This window comes from Felis catus, chromosome A1 (assembly GCF_018350175.1).
Source record: "Felis catus isolate Fca126 chromosome A1, F.catus_Fca126_mat1.0, whole genome shotgun sequence".
NCBI classification, from domain to species: domain Eukaryota; kingdom Metazoa; phylum Chordata; class Mammalia; order Carnivora; family Felidae; genus Felis; species Felis catus.
In genome coordinates, this window is record NC_058368.1 from 197065343 (window position 1) to 197081518 (window position 16176).

General features: G+C 55.2%; 1 protein-coding gene across 1 annotated transcript; it reads right to left on the reverse strand.

Moving 5' to 3' along the window:
* Positions 1 to 32: 32 nt before the first annotated feature.
* PCYOX1L (prenylcysteine oxidase 1 like) lies at positions 33 to 15506 on the reverse strand. Its single transcript, XM_006928072.4, has 6 exons — positions 15351 to 15506; positions 11470 to 11676; positions 9603 to 9777; positions 7811 to 8022; positions 5605 to 5745; positions 33 to 5120 (listed from the first exon to the last, which is right to left on the reverse strand). Exons 1-6 carry the CDS (start codon positions 15436 to 15438, stop codon positions 4459 to 4461), a joined length of 1485 nt encoding a protein of 494 aa, XP_006928134.2. The 5' UTR covers positions 15439 to 15506; the 3' UTR covers positions 33 to 4458.
* Positions 15507 to 16176: the final 670 nt, after the last annotated feature.

The window sequence follows — 16176 nt, forward strand, 5'->3', positions numbered from 1 at the left end:
GTTATTTTAAAAATACTGCATTCACTCTACCATTTAGGGCAGTCACATACTTCCTTTAATTTGGGTTTGTAAGCCTACTTCAACCATGTTATTGGAGCTTCGTTGATATAAACCTATATAGGAGTGAACAAGCACCATCTCTCCCCCAGATAAGTCAAGGACGGTTGCGAGCAAGCTCTTAGGGAAGCGGGGAGCTTCCGGTTTCTGGAAAAGCCCGGCTAATGCTGAAGCTCTATGGATACTGTGGAGCAGATCCTGCTTTGGTTAGAGTAAGTGACCTAGAAGGGCTCTTTCAGCTCTGAGATTCTCTGCAGGTCAGCCCTAGACCCACAGAAGAGCCTTCAGGTTGCCAGAGAGTGGGGGGTTTTTAATCTGGGCCAGCCAGCCCCTGAAACTTTCACGCGGGTATGGATTTTTCCGGGCTGGGATCCCTTGCTTTGAACAGACACTCAAGAGTTGGGAAGCACCCGTGTCGATCATCCTTTCCTCCAGCCTTATGTGTAAGGGGATCTGGATAGATGGTTTCATGATATCGGCGGTTCCTAAACTTTAGCTAGCGCCAGAATCACCTGGAGTACTCGTTAAAACACAGATCGCGGGGGCCCCACGTGCAGGGGTTCCAGGTGGGAGCTGAGACTTCGCATTTCCAATGCAGTGGTTCCCGGGTGATAACTGCTTGTCCGGGGGCCACACTTGGAGAACTTGGGAGAACCGCTGGCTTATATCAAGATACTTTGCTGATCAGAAAGGCAGTGTGGACTGCCTTGTCGTTAAACCCCTGCTGGTTCCTGCCCTTTGGATAAGTCCCCGCTCCCCCCATTACCTCCTTGCAATTCAATCCTCCCCCTGACCTCCTAGTCCCCCGCAGCTAGTCCTAAACCAGTTGTTCCAGGGTCTAAAAATACCTTCCCTCCTCCAAGACAGCTGAGGGGCTCAGGCTATTTTGTGAGGTTAAGAACAGCTGGCACTTCAGGGTTAATTTCAACAGGAGGGCCAACAGCCAACAGAGGGCCACTTTGGCGACTCTTCCTTCAGTGCCTAAAGCAGTTTTAGCTCTGAAGGTTTTAAGACTCCAATTCATGAAAGGGCAATGATTAGGTATGAGCCTGTCTGGGGTGGTAAGCAACTTACCTTTTTTGGTATTGTTCTAGAGCGGATACTGGTTAAAATTACCCCAGGAAGCTTTGGCCTGGTTCCAGACACATGGAAAATAGACTTCATGTGCCAGCCCAAGCTGATGCCTCCAGCAGCCGGCCCTCCTCCCCAGGGGTTGTTCGCCTGTGAGGCCCCACAGCCCGCTCTCCAGGCCTTAGTAAGACTTCAGCAGCACACGAGGGACCCACGGCGTCAAGGCCTTGTGGTGGGGTGCAGGCGTGGGAAGAACTGAGCTGCAGGATGGTTGCTCTAGTGGGAGACTCGGGTTCCCTGGGGCATAGGGATTGGGCGGGGAGACTCCTCATCCGGGTGGGACAGGCTGTTCTCCTACTGGAGCATCAGACACCCAGAGATCCTCACTAAGTGCCGGTTAGTTTTATATGGATGTTGCTTTTTCCTAACTTTCTGGGCTTCAGTATTCTCGTCTGTGAAACAAGCAGATGGGATTTCGGATCTTCAGGGTCTTTCCCAGTGTTACCATTCTGCAGCCTAGGAACTTGGCCTTGGGAGCCTGGGCTGGCAGCTGGCCCTTTCTAGTCCCCTGGTTTAAAGGCAGCAGCAGGGAGCTCAGGACCTTTGGAGGTCCAAGGAGAGAGCTGGGTCTACACTGTGCCCAGGAACCTCCTTTGGTTTGAGTCTGTGTGTGACTCATATTTTACACTGTCTGGTAAGAACCCCCCACTCCATGAGCATAGGGGCCTTATCTGCATCTCCAGCACTCAGCACGGGCTCCAGTGCAAAAGAGTGCAGGGCTGGATGCATGAATGCATGCTGAATGCATGCATGCACGCATGCACAGAGGCCTCTAGGGGGAGCCCAAGGTTTGCCCCAGCTCCTGTTGCTCCTTCAAAGGTGTGTCAGGTGGGGTAGGGGGGTGCCTGGGTGGCTCAGTCAGTTAAACCTCCCACCTTCGCTCGGGTCATGATCTCGCGGTCCCTGAGTTCAAGCCCTGCATCGGGCTGTGTGCCCACCACTCAGAGAGCCTGGGGCCTGTTTTGGATTTTGTGTCCCCCTCTCTCTCTGACCCTCCCCCGTTCATGCTCTGTCTCTGTCTCAAAAATAAATAAACGTTTAAAAAAATTTTAAAAAAATGGTGCATCGGGACCAAGGCATTCCTCTCGCCCCTCCTATTCTTTAGCCACCCCCAGCTCTATCCTCCACCACCTCCCACACCCCCAAGTGTTCAAGTGTTGCTTAGGTCACCTGCTGTAGGGATGGAGACCCTGCAAAGAGTTTTAAATGTCCACCACACTGCCCCAGGACCACTGAGTATGAGTGTGGCCTCCTTCCTGCTCTGTTTGGCAAATTACAGGGCTGTCTCTGCAAATGCTCTCTCTTCTCCCAGAGGGCTGTGGGCCCTTGGGGGCTTCTGTCCTGGTCTGAGAAGGCTGGGGTGGGCCCTGGGGCCAAGGCTTCCTGCCGGAACTTATGATCCCGTCTCCTATCTTCAGGAATCTCTGGCTTTTCCTTGCAGGCGGAGAGGTGGTGAGATCCAGTTCTCAGGTTTGGACTCGGGGAAGCAGGCCAGCTGTCAGCATGGGCACTTTGGCCTGCTTTGGTTCTGAGCTGTTCAGGCCTGTCTACCCAGATAAAGGAAGTTTCTGAAGAACCAGCCAAAGTCCCAGCTGAGGACTGGGGATCCGATGTAACTGTCCTGGTTTGCCTCTTCTGTGCGCACCTCCTTAGGGATGCAAGGGAGGGACGGTTACCAGGGACAAGGTTGAAACTGGCCTTGGTCCAATACCAATGACCATCAGTTACAATAGGACAGCCCGTGGCATCTTCATTCCAAACACAGACCATGAAAGGATGTCATTACATATTGATTCCACTGGCCCTGAGAAGAGGGGGAGGGCACAGCCCCACCCTGCAAGTGGTTGACAGAGTGCCTCTCTCTAACCCCCTTTCTGCTTCTCCTAACTTGTAGTCTGGATAAGGCTGCTCCAGGGGAGGGACCTGACTCTTCTAAGCCAATCAGCTTCGTCTCATCCCCTGTGTCCCTATTACTGGTCCAGCAGCTGAGTCTTAAACCAATTAGCACGCGGCATTTGCTCGGTCACATTAGAATTGGTTCAGCAGGGGCCCACTGCCCAGCTGGCCCAGAGCCGACTGTGTTCACAGTCGTGCGAGACCGCTGCCCCTGGGCGCTCTTGGCGGCCATCCTTGACCAGGAGAGAAAAAACGGCGCTGGCACAGCACAGAGCTGATGCCTGCCCTGTGCCCGGACTCTCATAACCAATAAAACCTCTTTTTATTGCTGAAGCCACTTTAAGATTGGTTTTCTACTACTTCAACCAGAGGTAGAACATTCTCACCGATGTGCCAGCTTCATAATTCCTATAATAACCGACAGGTACGCGCTACGTGCACTTTAAAGGCACCGTCTTCTTCACTGACACAACCATCACCTCAGCACAGCAAAAACAACTTCAAAGCCAATTTGGGCCTCCATCTGCTTGAAGGATATTTTTGGACCACCCTCCACCACCTAGGAACCGGTATTCTTGCAAGAAAGGTCCACTGTATCACTCTTCGACCCTTGCATAATGGACACAATGGCCAACTCTTCCAGGTGCCGAGGAAAAGCTTTTCTCTTCCTATGGCCTGGTATATTTCCCTTTTCCCACTGGATGTCAGGAAGCTCAGAGCTATCCCAAGAGCTCCACTGAGGTCACCATCTCTTCCTTAGGTCCTACCACAGTCATGTCTCCCGACATGCAGGGTTGTTGAGAGGCTTGGCTGGTGTCTAGTAAGTTCTCAGCTAAGCACCTCACATCTAGCAAGCGCACAGTACAGAGGAAGCTTTGATCATGTCTGATGTTTTCTGATCTTCCCTTCTACTTTATTTGTAACCGTCTGGTACCTGTATTTCATTGTAGGTATTGCCTCACACACATTTTGGGAGTAGGCAATGGAAAACAATAAAGAAATCTGGTTCATAGTTCTTTCCCCGTATTTCCTCCCAATGATCCCCGCATTCTAGTTAGAAAACCCAATCAGAAGCAGCTGGAGAGGGTGGATTTTTATTTCTTCTTAAAAAAAATAAATAAAATGAATACACGGGCTGGGATTTCCTTCCCTTCTCTCATTCTCCCCCTTAAAAAGAAGCAAACACTGTGAGAGTCCTTAAGACAGAGAGGCAGAGAGCGGGCCACCTGGACCCACGCCGGAAGGAGAAGCAGCTTGACACACGAGGGGCCGGAGCGAGGCCTGGCGGGGGAGCGCAGCCTGCCCGACCGTGGCCGCTAGCGGGGGTGATCTATCGTCGGCGGGGATGGACCTTCCGGGATCTCCCCAGAGCCCTCACAGCTCAGTCTTCACCTTGTGCATCAGATCCTTCTGGTCAATCTTGTCTAGGTCCTGGTACCAGCGGTTGTAGGCCAGCAGGGCCACGTTCTTGGCAGCCACGGCCATCACCTCCACGGAGCTGGCCGCCCACTCCAGGGCATTGAGGTGGAAGAGCTGGTCGTGGAGGGCGAAGCGCGGGAGGCCGGTGTGGGAGCCGTACAGGGGGTGGGCCTGCCACTCGGCCGTCTGCACCGAGTAATAGGAGCGGAAGAGGGTCTTCAGCTGGGACCGGAGGAGGGGTTTGGGGGACTGCACTCGCCAGACGGCTGCCTCTTGAGGCTGCTTCCGCCGGAAGTTGGCCGAGATGTTGACGGGACAGATGTTGTCCAGGGCACAGAAGAAGTTGGGGAAATCCGTGGTGAGGATGCTGGCAAAGGGGAAAAGCTTAGGGTCGGGGAAACCAAAGTAGGAAGAGTTGAGGTAGCCATGGACCAAGGAGACGACGGTGGGCTGGAAAGGGCCCTGGACGGCATCGATGGGCGGGTCGAAGCCTTCGAAGCTGATGGTGCTGCTGCTGTTGTCCAGGTGCAGGGGGGTGGCGATGACCACTATGTCATAGAAGTCAGAGCCATTGCCCACCTCGTTCTCATACTCTACATAGTACAAGGGTTTCCCTTCTGGAAGGAGAGAGAATAGAGCACAAAAGTCGATTTATTTCTCGGTTTCTACCCACTGATCTCCCCCCGGGGCCTAGTGCTGAGGGGATGAGACTCCCGTGCACCTGGGCTGTCCAGATGGTGGGTCCTGGGCTTTCCATGCCGGTGTGGCTGCAGGGTGAGCACCGGACTGGGAGTCAGGAGACCTGAGCTTTGGCTCTAGCTCTGCTGTGGACTAGCTGGAGGAACTTGGGCAAGGCTGTGGCTTGAAGTCCTCCGTGGTCAAACGAACTGGGCTAGATGAAGGCAAGTCTCAGCTTTCTGGCTCTGACATCTGACTCAGGACGACAGTGCCCTCTGGCGTCACTCGGCAGTGCCGGGGCTTTCCACGGGTTTGTTGGAACCGCTCCCCCGCAGATCAAAGACCAGGGCTTAGGGGCAGAGTGGTGGAGGTGAGCACGGGTCTAGGAATGGAGTGGCCACACCCCGTGCTCTGCTCACTCACCTGTCTGTTGCAGGGTCACAGTGGTCACTGTGGCATGGATCACATTGGCCTTGGTGAGCTTCAGCAGACCGGAACAAACCAGCTTGTTGCCTCCCTCCACAGACCACAGGCTGCCCTGGGCCCCAGCGAGCGACATGGCTCCTAGGCAAAGCGGGCGAGAGCGGCCAGTGGGTTCTCAGAACCGCTGGGCTGTGTGGCTGGAGAGTCAAGCACCATCCTGCCTGCTGAGCCCTCCCTCTCAGGCCCGACTTCCCCAACACGGACAATGAGAGACAATACACACCCACAAATACAACAAACTCTACAATGCTATGAAGTCAAAATATGCTCAGGGCAAGAGCCAGCTATCAAAGACCACAGATTGTAAGATTCTGTTTACACAGATCGCCCAGAAGGGGCAAATCCATAGAAATGCAGAGTGGATTTGTGGTTGTCCAAGGTTAGAAGGCAGGGGGTTACTGGGGAAGTGATGGCCACGGTTATGGGATTTTCTGGAGGCCACAAGAGTATTCCAAAATTGACTGGGATGATGGCTACACCACTCAAAACCATTGAATTGTTCACTTTAAATAGGTGGATTGGGGGCACCCGGCTGGTTCAGTCGGTGACTGAACTCTTGATCTCGGGGTTGTGAGTTCGAGCCCCACGTGGGGTGTAGTGATTACTTAAAAATAAAACCTTAAAAAAAATAAAGGGGCGAATTGTGTGGTATACGAATTGTATCTTGAAGGATACACACAAGTACTGGAAGAGGGAGCAGGACAGCCTCGTTGAGGGGACACTTGGCAGGACCTGAAGGCTGGGAGGGAGGTAACCATGCCAACAGCCAGAGGAACAGCAGCCTGGCCGTGGGAGGTACTTGCTAAATACAAACCTTTTCATTCATTTAGCCAACAAAAATGGGCTGAGTGCCTCCAATGGTCCAGGCCCTTTTCTATGTGTTTGGGATACCCAGTAAACAAAGGAGACAGAGCTTCCCGCCCCTGGGAAGCCTACCTCCTAGTGGGAAGAGATGAAAGGAGTAGATTAAATAGACAGCTAGAAGCTGATGGCCACAGGGTAGGGGCACTGGCCCTGCTGCGGGCAGGAGAGCTTCCATGAAAAGGAACGTCTGCACAAAGACATGGTGGGGAGCAAGAGTTTACCAGAGAAGAATGTTCCAGGTGGAGGGAGGGCCACCCAAAAGCCCCAAGACAGGGGTGTGTCAGGGGTGTGTCTGGAACGCTGGAGGCATGAAAAGGAGGCCGGAGTGGTTGGAGTGGGGATGAATGAGCAGGTAGGTGGTGGGGCCCAGGCCAGGCGGTGCCTTGAAGGCCACTGGAAGGGCTCTGGGTTTTACTTGAAGGCAAGCGGGAGCCCTTAACAGAGTTTTACACATAGGCCTGACATGATGTGTCTTTTGTTTTAAAAGGATCCTGCAGCTGAGCCCGCAGGGGGAAGGGGGCAGGAGGGCGGGGAGAGGGGCCTGGCGGGAGACCTGGAGTAATCCAGGTCAGGGAGGAAATGGCGGTGGGAAGCAGCCAGACCCTGGATATATGCGGAAGGCAAAGCAGATGAGATTTCTTGACATACGAGTCAAGGTTTTGGCTGGAGCCATACAGAGGAGCTACTACCAACCAAGCTGGGAAGACCACAGGGGAGGCGGGCTTGAGGGGAAGGGTCAGGCGTTCAGGTCTGGCCACGCTGAGTGCCCGCCAGGCCTCCCAGTGGAGGCACCTGCTGAATGTGCAGTCCTGGAGGTCATGCTCGGGAGCCAGCGGGTGGAAGCGTGAGTGGTCGAGAAGAGGACCATGAACCTGAACCTTCCATGTCAGCAGCCTAGGAGGAGGGATGGACCCAGCCTGTGCAGGTTGTGAACATGCCCCCTGGCCCCAGTAACGAGCTGGGGAGAGGAGACGGAGAGGAGACGCGCTGACGGAGGAGTACCCGGGGGCTCCGAGGCCCCAGTGGGGCAGTTCCTGAAACTCAGTGGTGGAAACACACTGGACCTTAGATCTCAGCTTTCCTTTCGCCATCTGAGAAGTGGGGCGAACACTATCTCCTGCCAGCCTGGAGGACTGATGGCCAGAATCAAATAGGGTTGAGGCAATAAGGTGCTTAGTCAACCAGGCCTGGTAAAAGTGAGGTTATTAAGGGGAGCCCAGCCTCTTCCGGGCGCTGTGGGCCAGGGGAAGGGCAGGAGGCAGGCCGAGGGCCAGAGGCTCACCGGCAAAGGCGGGCATCGCCGCGGACTGGCCGTAGCTGGCCCGCAGGACTGCAGAGACGACATCGTCGATGAAGCGCTGAGTGACGCCCACCTGGAGCAGGGACTCGGCCACGGAGCGCTGGGTCATGTTGACGAAGGCGGACTCGCCCAGCGAGTAGAGCAGCTCCTCCACGCCTGAGAAGGCGTAACCATGGGCCTGGTACTTATAGATCCTGGAAGACACGCAGAGGAGCCCTTGTGCCGAAAGGCCTTCTGGCTGACCGCCCACTGCTGGCTCACCGCACCCGAGAGCCCCAGCAGGGACCTGCCCCTCCTCTCCGTGTAGGGGGGAGAGAAGGCTGATTACTCGGCCCGTTTGCTGACTCTGACGGTCCTTTCCCAGCCACAGCGACAGTGCAGAGGGTGGGGCGGACACCCTGGAATCGCACTAGACCTGGCTTCACATCACGGCTCTGCGAAATGCGACTCTGGCACCCCTGTGAGGGCACAGCCCACTTCTCACTTGGGGGGGCAACTGCTGGGCAGTGTGGGCCACAGCCCGCCCCCACAGACGCTGCCCCATCTGCAGCGGCTTTGGCTCTGCGCTGGCTTCTGGGGCCACACTGGACCTGATGGCGCCTGTCTCACACCAACATCGTCATGCTCTGTGCTAGCCCAGACTGGCCTCCCGTCCGGCTCCATCCAACAGGCTCTCACGCAGCCCTGAGCTCCCGTCTCGTCCCTCCACACCTCCCCCCCTCCCGGTCTCAGGGACTAGCGGTTGCTGGGACTCATCTGCTGGTAGATTTCCAGAGGTACTGGTCCTTGAAACGCTGCCTCTGCCTGGGCTACTTTGTAACCGTGTTGACTCTGATCGTCAATGGGACGTCCAGACAGAGTTCCTCTCCCGCGAAAGAAAAAACTCAGCGTTGTCAGTTTGGGTAAAATTGGCAGGGGAGAGAAACAGAAGAAACAAGAGGGGTAAGGACATAACCTTTGGGGGACACCTGGAAAATATAAGAAGGGCCATGAAAGGCGTAGCTGGGGAGGTGGGGAAAGTGGAGGAGGCCAGGGGGCCACCTTGAATGACTGCCTCTGGGCCAGGAAGCGGGGCGGACATACAGCAGAGAGCTGGGGTGCCAACCGGTGAGCGGGTGAACTGTGGGAAGTGGACAGAGTGACACTGGACCACTTGTGCTCATTATCTGAAGGGGTCAGGAAAGAGACCGGGACCCAGGGAGGAGGGAAGTGGTGAAAAAAGGAGCTTGTTCTAGATGGGGAAACTGGGGGACAGCAGGGCTTGTAAGGGGTGGCCCACAGGCTGCGTGAGGCCTATACATGCTTCATTTCGCTTACTTATAAGATGAATTGGTTGCATGTATTGAAAAACCAGATTTCACACGTAACTCTGGGTTTCTAGCTTCTTCCAAAAAACTGGAAGATCTCGCCACATGAGGTCAGCATTGCCACGCGGCCACAGCTGGCTGCCCCCTTCGGTGGGGCCTTGCTCCTCAGGGCACCTGCTCCCTCCTCTTCTCTGCCCCCTCTCTATTGCACTCATTCACATCCCCGGTGCGCCCCCTGCAGGTGGCTGTATTTGCAACCCAGGCTCTTAAGTCATCATCAGTTCAGCGGAGGGAAGGAAGGCTAGTGCGGCAACACCAGAGACCCATCCCCGCACCGTGCGGGGCTCTCACACGCGAGCAAGGAAGTCCCTTTTCCTTCTCGACAATTTACGGTCCAGCTGGGTCCCTCCCCGTCTCTCTTCCTCCCTCCCTCCGGAAGGCCTTGCCTGCGGCCTGCCCCGCCGTACCTCATGAACTTCTCCATGACCTCCTCCACCCACATCTGCAGCCTCAGGAAGCTGATGCCGTAGTGCCACCAGAGGCGGAAGAGGTTCAGCAGGTACCAGTCCGTCTCTTCCAGCACGAAGTGCTCCCCGCTGAAGATGGCGCTCCTGCCCACCACCTCTCGCCGGTGCCTCAGCCCTGAGGAGACAGGGAGGAGCCCCTCAGGTCCCTCTCACGGGGCCCCCAAGGAGATCTAGCGGTGCCTGAAGCAAAACGCAGGGTCCTCCTGAAGGATGCAAACGGACGGGCTCCATTAAAGGGAATATGAACGCTACAGTTTGTTCATCTTTGCTGCTTGTTTAAAACAGTGAACGAGGGGTGCCTGGGTGGCTCACAGTCGGTTAAGCGTCCAACTTCGGCTCAGGTCACGATCTCGCGGTCCGTGAGTTCGAGCCCCTGGCTGAGTGCTGACAGCTCAGAGCCTGGAGCCCGCTTCGGATTCTGTGTCTCCCTCTCTCTCTGCCCCTCCCCCGTTTGTGCTCTGTCTCTCTCTGTCTCAAAAATAAATAAACATTAGAAAAATAAATAAATAAAACAGTAAATGAATGCACTGGGCTGGCTAGTCAATAAAGACGTGACAATGTAAATAATATGCCAGTTCAGTTTTTTTTTTTCCCCCACAGGGATTCACTCAGTCATGAGGGAGGGAAATTCAGATGTCATCCCGGAATGTCCAGGGGCTGACAGCTGCAGGGCTTGCTCTCGGACGGTGGCCTTGGACACCAAGACCGCCTGGAAGGACTCACGGCTCTTTGCAAGCTTCCACATGCTACAGCTCACAGAGCCCTGAGACTTAACATCTCATTTTATCCTTTCTCAGCCTGGGAAGAGGCAGAACAGGTGACAGCATCCCAGTTAAAGATGCAGAAACCGAGGCTTAGAGGTTATAGACCTGCCCCAAGCCACAGGTTTTTGTACATTTCCCTCCTACTCCTGTCCCTGAGCCACTAAGTTCCCCCATCCCAAGGGCAACATTCCTTCAGCATCCTTCCAGAGACATTTTCTGCAAACACTCATACGTGTATATATCTAGGGGGTTCTTCCTCCTCCCACCCCCACCCTCCACACACTGCTCTGCACCATCCTGACGTACTGTGTCTTGTAGATTGTTCTATACTTGGGCATAAAGGACTTCCTCAATCTGCCTGCTGAACTGTCTGCTGGCTATTTAATATTTACTCTCAGACCGCAGTGGGTGGGCACATGGGATATTTTCAACCTTTTGCTACTACAAACAACACTTAATGAATAACCCTGTGTGCATGCCACTTAGCACATCTTCAAGTACACCTGCGGGATCCCTTCTGAGAAGCCGAGTTTGTGTGCGTCAAACAGTGTATGTCTTTGTGGCTTTGCTACATGCTGCTGGGGTTAAATCCAGCTCTCTTACTCGTTAGCTGCGGGGCCCCAGCCAAGGTGTAGACACCCTCTGAGCCTCCGTTTCCTCAGGAGATACAACCCCTGTCTTGCAGGAGGGAGGACTGGAGGTGAGGTAATGCCTACACACCGCCTAGAAGGATGTTGGGTACCTGGCAAGCACACAGCATGTGGAAGCCATAAGATTATGGCTACTGAGAGGCAGCAAATTGAAAGGGAAGGAAACTGGCCCGGGAGTCCAACCTGTGCTCTAATCCGGGCTCTGCAACTAACTCACTGCGTAACCTCAGGCAAGTGCCTTCCCCTCCCTGGTCTCAGCTGCTCCATCTGTAAAATGAGGAGACTGGGCTATGTGACCTTCCGGCCTTGACCTTTGGGGCGATCTGGAAAGAGCCCAAAGGCTGCCACCAGCCTCGGGCGCTGTGTGCTGGAGCCCCGGGACGGTGCACTCACCCAGCTGCTTGACGAAGTCCTGCATGTGCAGGCTCAGGGAGTGGAAGGAGGCGGCCCCGCTCTCATAGTGCTGCTTGTTGACTGAGATGGTGGCCAGGCGGCCGCCCACGGTCCCCTTCTCGAACACGTCGATCTGCACCCGGGGGCCGAAGTGCTGCTGGAGGAAATGGGCCACGGCAGAGCCCCCGATCCCGGCCCCCACCACGGCTGTCAGCAGGCCCGGGAGGCAGACGAGGGGAGAGACAGAGAGCAAGGCCGTGAGGATACAGGTGCCACCCTCGCGGCCTCCTGGGTGGTGGCTCCCAGGCCCTTGCGTTTCATCGGCTTATGCCATCTCAAAAAGGAAATCCGCAGGCTAGTGTTTAGTAAAGCTATCAAAAAAGGGCAAAGGACAACCTGAAAACCGTCACCGAGTAACCCTCCTTTTGTCACGAAAGGGACACCTTGGCAGCACAAAGAGCAGGAAAGAAATCTCAAAATTCTGGAGGATCATTTAAAGAGAATACATTTAACCTTACACAAACTCGTTATATTGTCCCCGTTTTTATTTCACTATGAATTGGTGAAAACTTGGTCACTGACAGGTACTGTTAGGTTAGAACAGTGTTTGGAAACTCAACCCAGGGGTCGGCAAACTACAGCCCATGGGCCAAATCCAGGCCCACGCCTGTTTTTGCAAATAAAGTTTTATCAGAACACAGCCACACTCTCTGTAGCGGGTCTATGGCTGATTTCATGCTATGGTGGCAGGCCCAAACTGTTTATTCTCTGGCCCTTTCCTGAAGACGTCAGCCAACGACTGGTCTAATGCAACCTACCACCTGGCACTTAAACCTCTTTTACATCTGTGTTTGCCAAGACTGGAATACACCCTGTGACGGGTTGCTCACTACCATGCCGGGCACTCTATACCGGTCTGGAGTCTTGCTCCAAAGTTTCGGCTCTGGGGTCTTTCTGGATCTTATCATCCACTGTCTTTCCTATGCCTCCTGCCTTCCTGCTATTTCTAAACTTGGTTCATATGCCGTGAGTGTTCTCATCCAAGTCGCTGATAAAAACGTTTCACTGGCAATGTGGGCTCTGAGGTGCTCCTAGGAACCACGGTCCAGGCAGATCCTAATCTCGATGCTAATACTGAATAGCACGGTGCAAAGCCAGCAGAGCAGCTGTGAGGCTATGGAACTGGATAGCCACACCACCCACACTGTTTGCCCACCACGTATCTGAGACACAGGTTCCCTCTCATCTGACAGTTGTGGAACTCGGTCCAAAAAGAAAGTGAGACAAATCTGGTGTGATCTGTCCTCACTAGACCCGTGTTGGACCCATGACGGACCACCAGCTCCTGTCAAGAAGGCAAAACTATAGGGTTCTTTATGATCTGGCCTCCACGGCCTTACTCCTTGCCCCACCGCCCAACACTCCACCTTCTTGTCTGCCTTGACTTGCCTGTCTCACACTTGTGCCTTTGCCTGCGCTGCTCAGGAATGCTGTCACCTTTCACCTTGCTGCTTCTGTGGCCCCTGCCTGTAATTGTAGCTTGGCTTGCCGGGCTCACCGCAGACAAGTCAGGTGTCACTCCCACATATCCCTGCAGCACACGTTCCTACCCCGGGGCTCGCCCTTGCACACTATCCTCCACTCTCCTCGTTTAAGGACCGGGCGCGGCTCACTATGCCCCCAGATCCTGGCAGGCGGTAAAGCTAAGGATTTGCTGCATCTTAAAAAAAACAAACCACTTCCTCCTTTCCAGTGTTGACAAAGCCATTTTCAAGAATGCCCTTAACCTTTACAAAGCGGTGTGCTCCCTTCCCCTCCATTTGCGGCGGAGTTCCAAATTACTCATTTTTCAGAGGAACTACTCTCACGAGGCCTGGAAGCCGCCCACAGGGCTATAGGGAAGCGGAAGAGCTCACCCCATCGAGAACCAGCTCATCCGACCCCCACAACCTGACGCCCACTCTCTAGTCCATGATAAGATGTGCTGGGGCGCAAGCGAATCAAGCAAGGCTTTTGTCCTCCTGAGCTCATGCAGGGAGTGGGCAGACAGACTCATGGACAATGAGCTAGGACAACGTGTGACCAAGTGAAGCAACAGGGTTCCAGGGAATCCTGAAGAGGAAGCAGTGAATTCTGCCTGAGGATATGCAGACCAGGCTCCACAGGGGAAATAATGTTTGGACAGTCGGCTTTGCCAGGCAGCAGAAACACCCTCCACAGTGACATGGGCATGTGGAACTGGGAGGGGGGGTCGGGGGTGAGGCGTTTAAAGGGTCCAAAGCCACACTGAGGTATTCAGATTTGACCCCCCAGCAGTCCAAGGGTGAAGCCCTCCTCACAGGAAGTTTCCTCATTCTCGTGTGTAGAGTCCAAACCACCAAGGGCGAAGTCAAGCTTTTGTCAGACAGCTAAGGACAGTCAAAAAAGCTACGGGGCGTCTTGGCACGGCCCAGCGTCCTGCCCTGGGTGACCCCTGGGGCCAGGTGGGCAGGGCCAGCTGGAAAGACTCCCGAACTCTGCTGCCCACTTTTGAGAGATGGGGGAGGGCCCCGCACCTCCAGACACGGCCTGCCTGACTTCCCCATCTTTCGAAGCCTGGCTCAAAATCCACCTTCTCTAACCCCTCTAGCTCTCAGGATTTCTCTCTCCCCGGAAAGCCCTAAACTCTCAGTCCTGGCAGGCTTGTCTGTCTTACCTCTTCATGGCCTGAGCTGTGGTTTTGTAATCCAAAGGAGCCTTAGCCCTGTCCTAGCCCAGTAAGTCTGTGGTGCTCCCGCGGGAAATGCTTCCCTGCCAACAAGGGTACAGAGAGGGCAGCTTCGTGGAGTAGGGCTCTGTACCCGCCCCCCCCCCCCAGAAGCCTAGCATCTCTGCCCGTGGGAATTTTATATGTGAGGGAGCTTGAACATCTTTGGGAGTCATGTAGAGTTAAAGTGACAACTGTGATGAGAAATAAACGGCAAACAAATAGGGAACTCGAGCCAGTGATATGCACGATGGAGTATTTAGCATGGTGCCCCGATGTCCGCGATTTATTTTGAAATGCATCAAGTTAACGGGTGGGTGATAATTAGGTAATAATGCAAGTACAGTAGCAGTTTGCTACTGGCAGAATCTTGGTGGCGAGTACACAGATGATCACTGTATATCCAGTTCTTTCAACTTTGCCCATGTTCGAAATTTTTCAAAATGAAACATTGTAATAAAAACCAAGATGACTGCTGTTAAAAGTTCTTCCCTGTCGTCCAACAAATCTATCTCCACTAGACCTACCACGGGCTCGGTCTCCTATTCTCCCTGAGGTTTTGGCTTAGATGTTACTCCTAGGAAGCCTCCAGAGGCCTCCCAGAGGCCTGAAGGGGTGGGTGGAAATGCTCTCCCTATCAGGGTACCTTCTCGGCCTTACCACCGACTTCCCCGTATTGCGCCGTCTCTCCTCCAGACAGGAGCTACGGAGCACTGTGCCTGCTACACTGACGGCCCTCAATAAGCCTTCATTCATGAATGACATCACCCAGACCCAGTCCTCTCTGTCATCCATCGGGGCATCTGGCAAAGAGCCAGGTCCACCGTAGATGCTTAATGTCCGTGGACCTTCTGGTGAGATCTGTGGCCAGTCCTGCCCCGAGCCTCTTTTCCAGCCTCAGGCAGGCGTCGCCACATGCCCACGCCACCCGGGATCAGCACCTTGCCCACTGCCGGTCCCGGTCCCCTTCCTCGCCCACTCTCAGTCCCTCGCCTCTTCCCCAGCCAGCTCCTCTCCGGAAGACCCCTCCCTCGCCCAGTTTCCCTCCCCTTCCCCCACCCGGCAGCTCCCTGCCGCGATCCCTTTTCCCTCGCAGCCCTCCCCCGCGCAGCCCCCCACCCTGTCCTTCCCGCACCGATTTTGCTGGGCCGGGCATCTCCGCCTGTGGCGGCGGCGGCCAGGAGCGCGGCTAGCGCGGCGAGGAGCCGGGCAGCGCGGGCCATGGCGGGCGGCGATCCGGGCTGCACGCCGGGGTTCGGTCGCTCGCGGGTTGGCGCTGGGCTCGCCGCCCCGCCCCGGCGCCCCACTGGCTGTTCCGCCTTCAGCCCGCCGGTCACAGCCTCTCATTGGGCGAGCGTTCGTCTTTCTCCAGCAAGAGGCCCTCATTAGCTGCATCCCTCTCGGGCAGGCTCTGTCATTAGCAGCTTCCCCGTCCCGCCTCCTCGATGCGGCTTCTTCATTGGCTGGCTCGTCCTGCCCACGCGCAGGTGTGCGCGCTTCGACCGTACAGCATCAGGACCAGGGCCCCACTGCGGGGGACCCTGACGGGAGGGACACCCGAAGCTCTGACCGCCTCGGTTCAAGCCCAGCCGCTGCGAGTTACTAGCTCTCTAACGTGCCTTCTCTGTGTCTCATTCGGTTTCCCCTGCTCTGCCTTTCTAAGTGGTTGTGACAATCACGTGAGATAAGGGACGTGATACCGCTCGGCAGTGTCTGCAAGTGCAGCAAATTGCTGACCAGGCGTGCAGCCATGGTGGCCAGGCGCTACCCGCTGCATGCGTGGAAACGAGCCAGATGCTTTCGGGACTGCTGTCACCGACGTGTATTTGCAGTTTCTACATACAGTTTGTATCTCTGCCTTCTACTTAAACAAAGGCGTGGGGGCGCCTGGGTGGCTCGTTCGGTTGAGCGACCGACTTCAGCTCAAGTCATGATCTCCCGGCTCCTGAGTTCAAGACCCC

Bases quoted from the DNA above. Each gene is read 5' to 3' on its own strand.
- PCYOX1L (XM_006928072.4), bottom strand. From the start codon at position 15,438: ATGGCCCGCGCTGCCCGGCTCCTCGCCGCGCTAGCCGCGCTCCTGGCC. The intron at 11,677-15,350 runs GTGCGGGAAGGA...GCCTGCTGACAG, and splicing joins TGCCCGGCCCAGCAAAATCG to CCGTGGTGGGGGCCGGGATC. The intron at 5,746-7,810 runs GTGAGCCTCTGG...CGCTTTGCCTAG, and splicing joins GGCGATGCCCGCCTTTGCCG to GAGCCATGTCGCTCGCTGGG.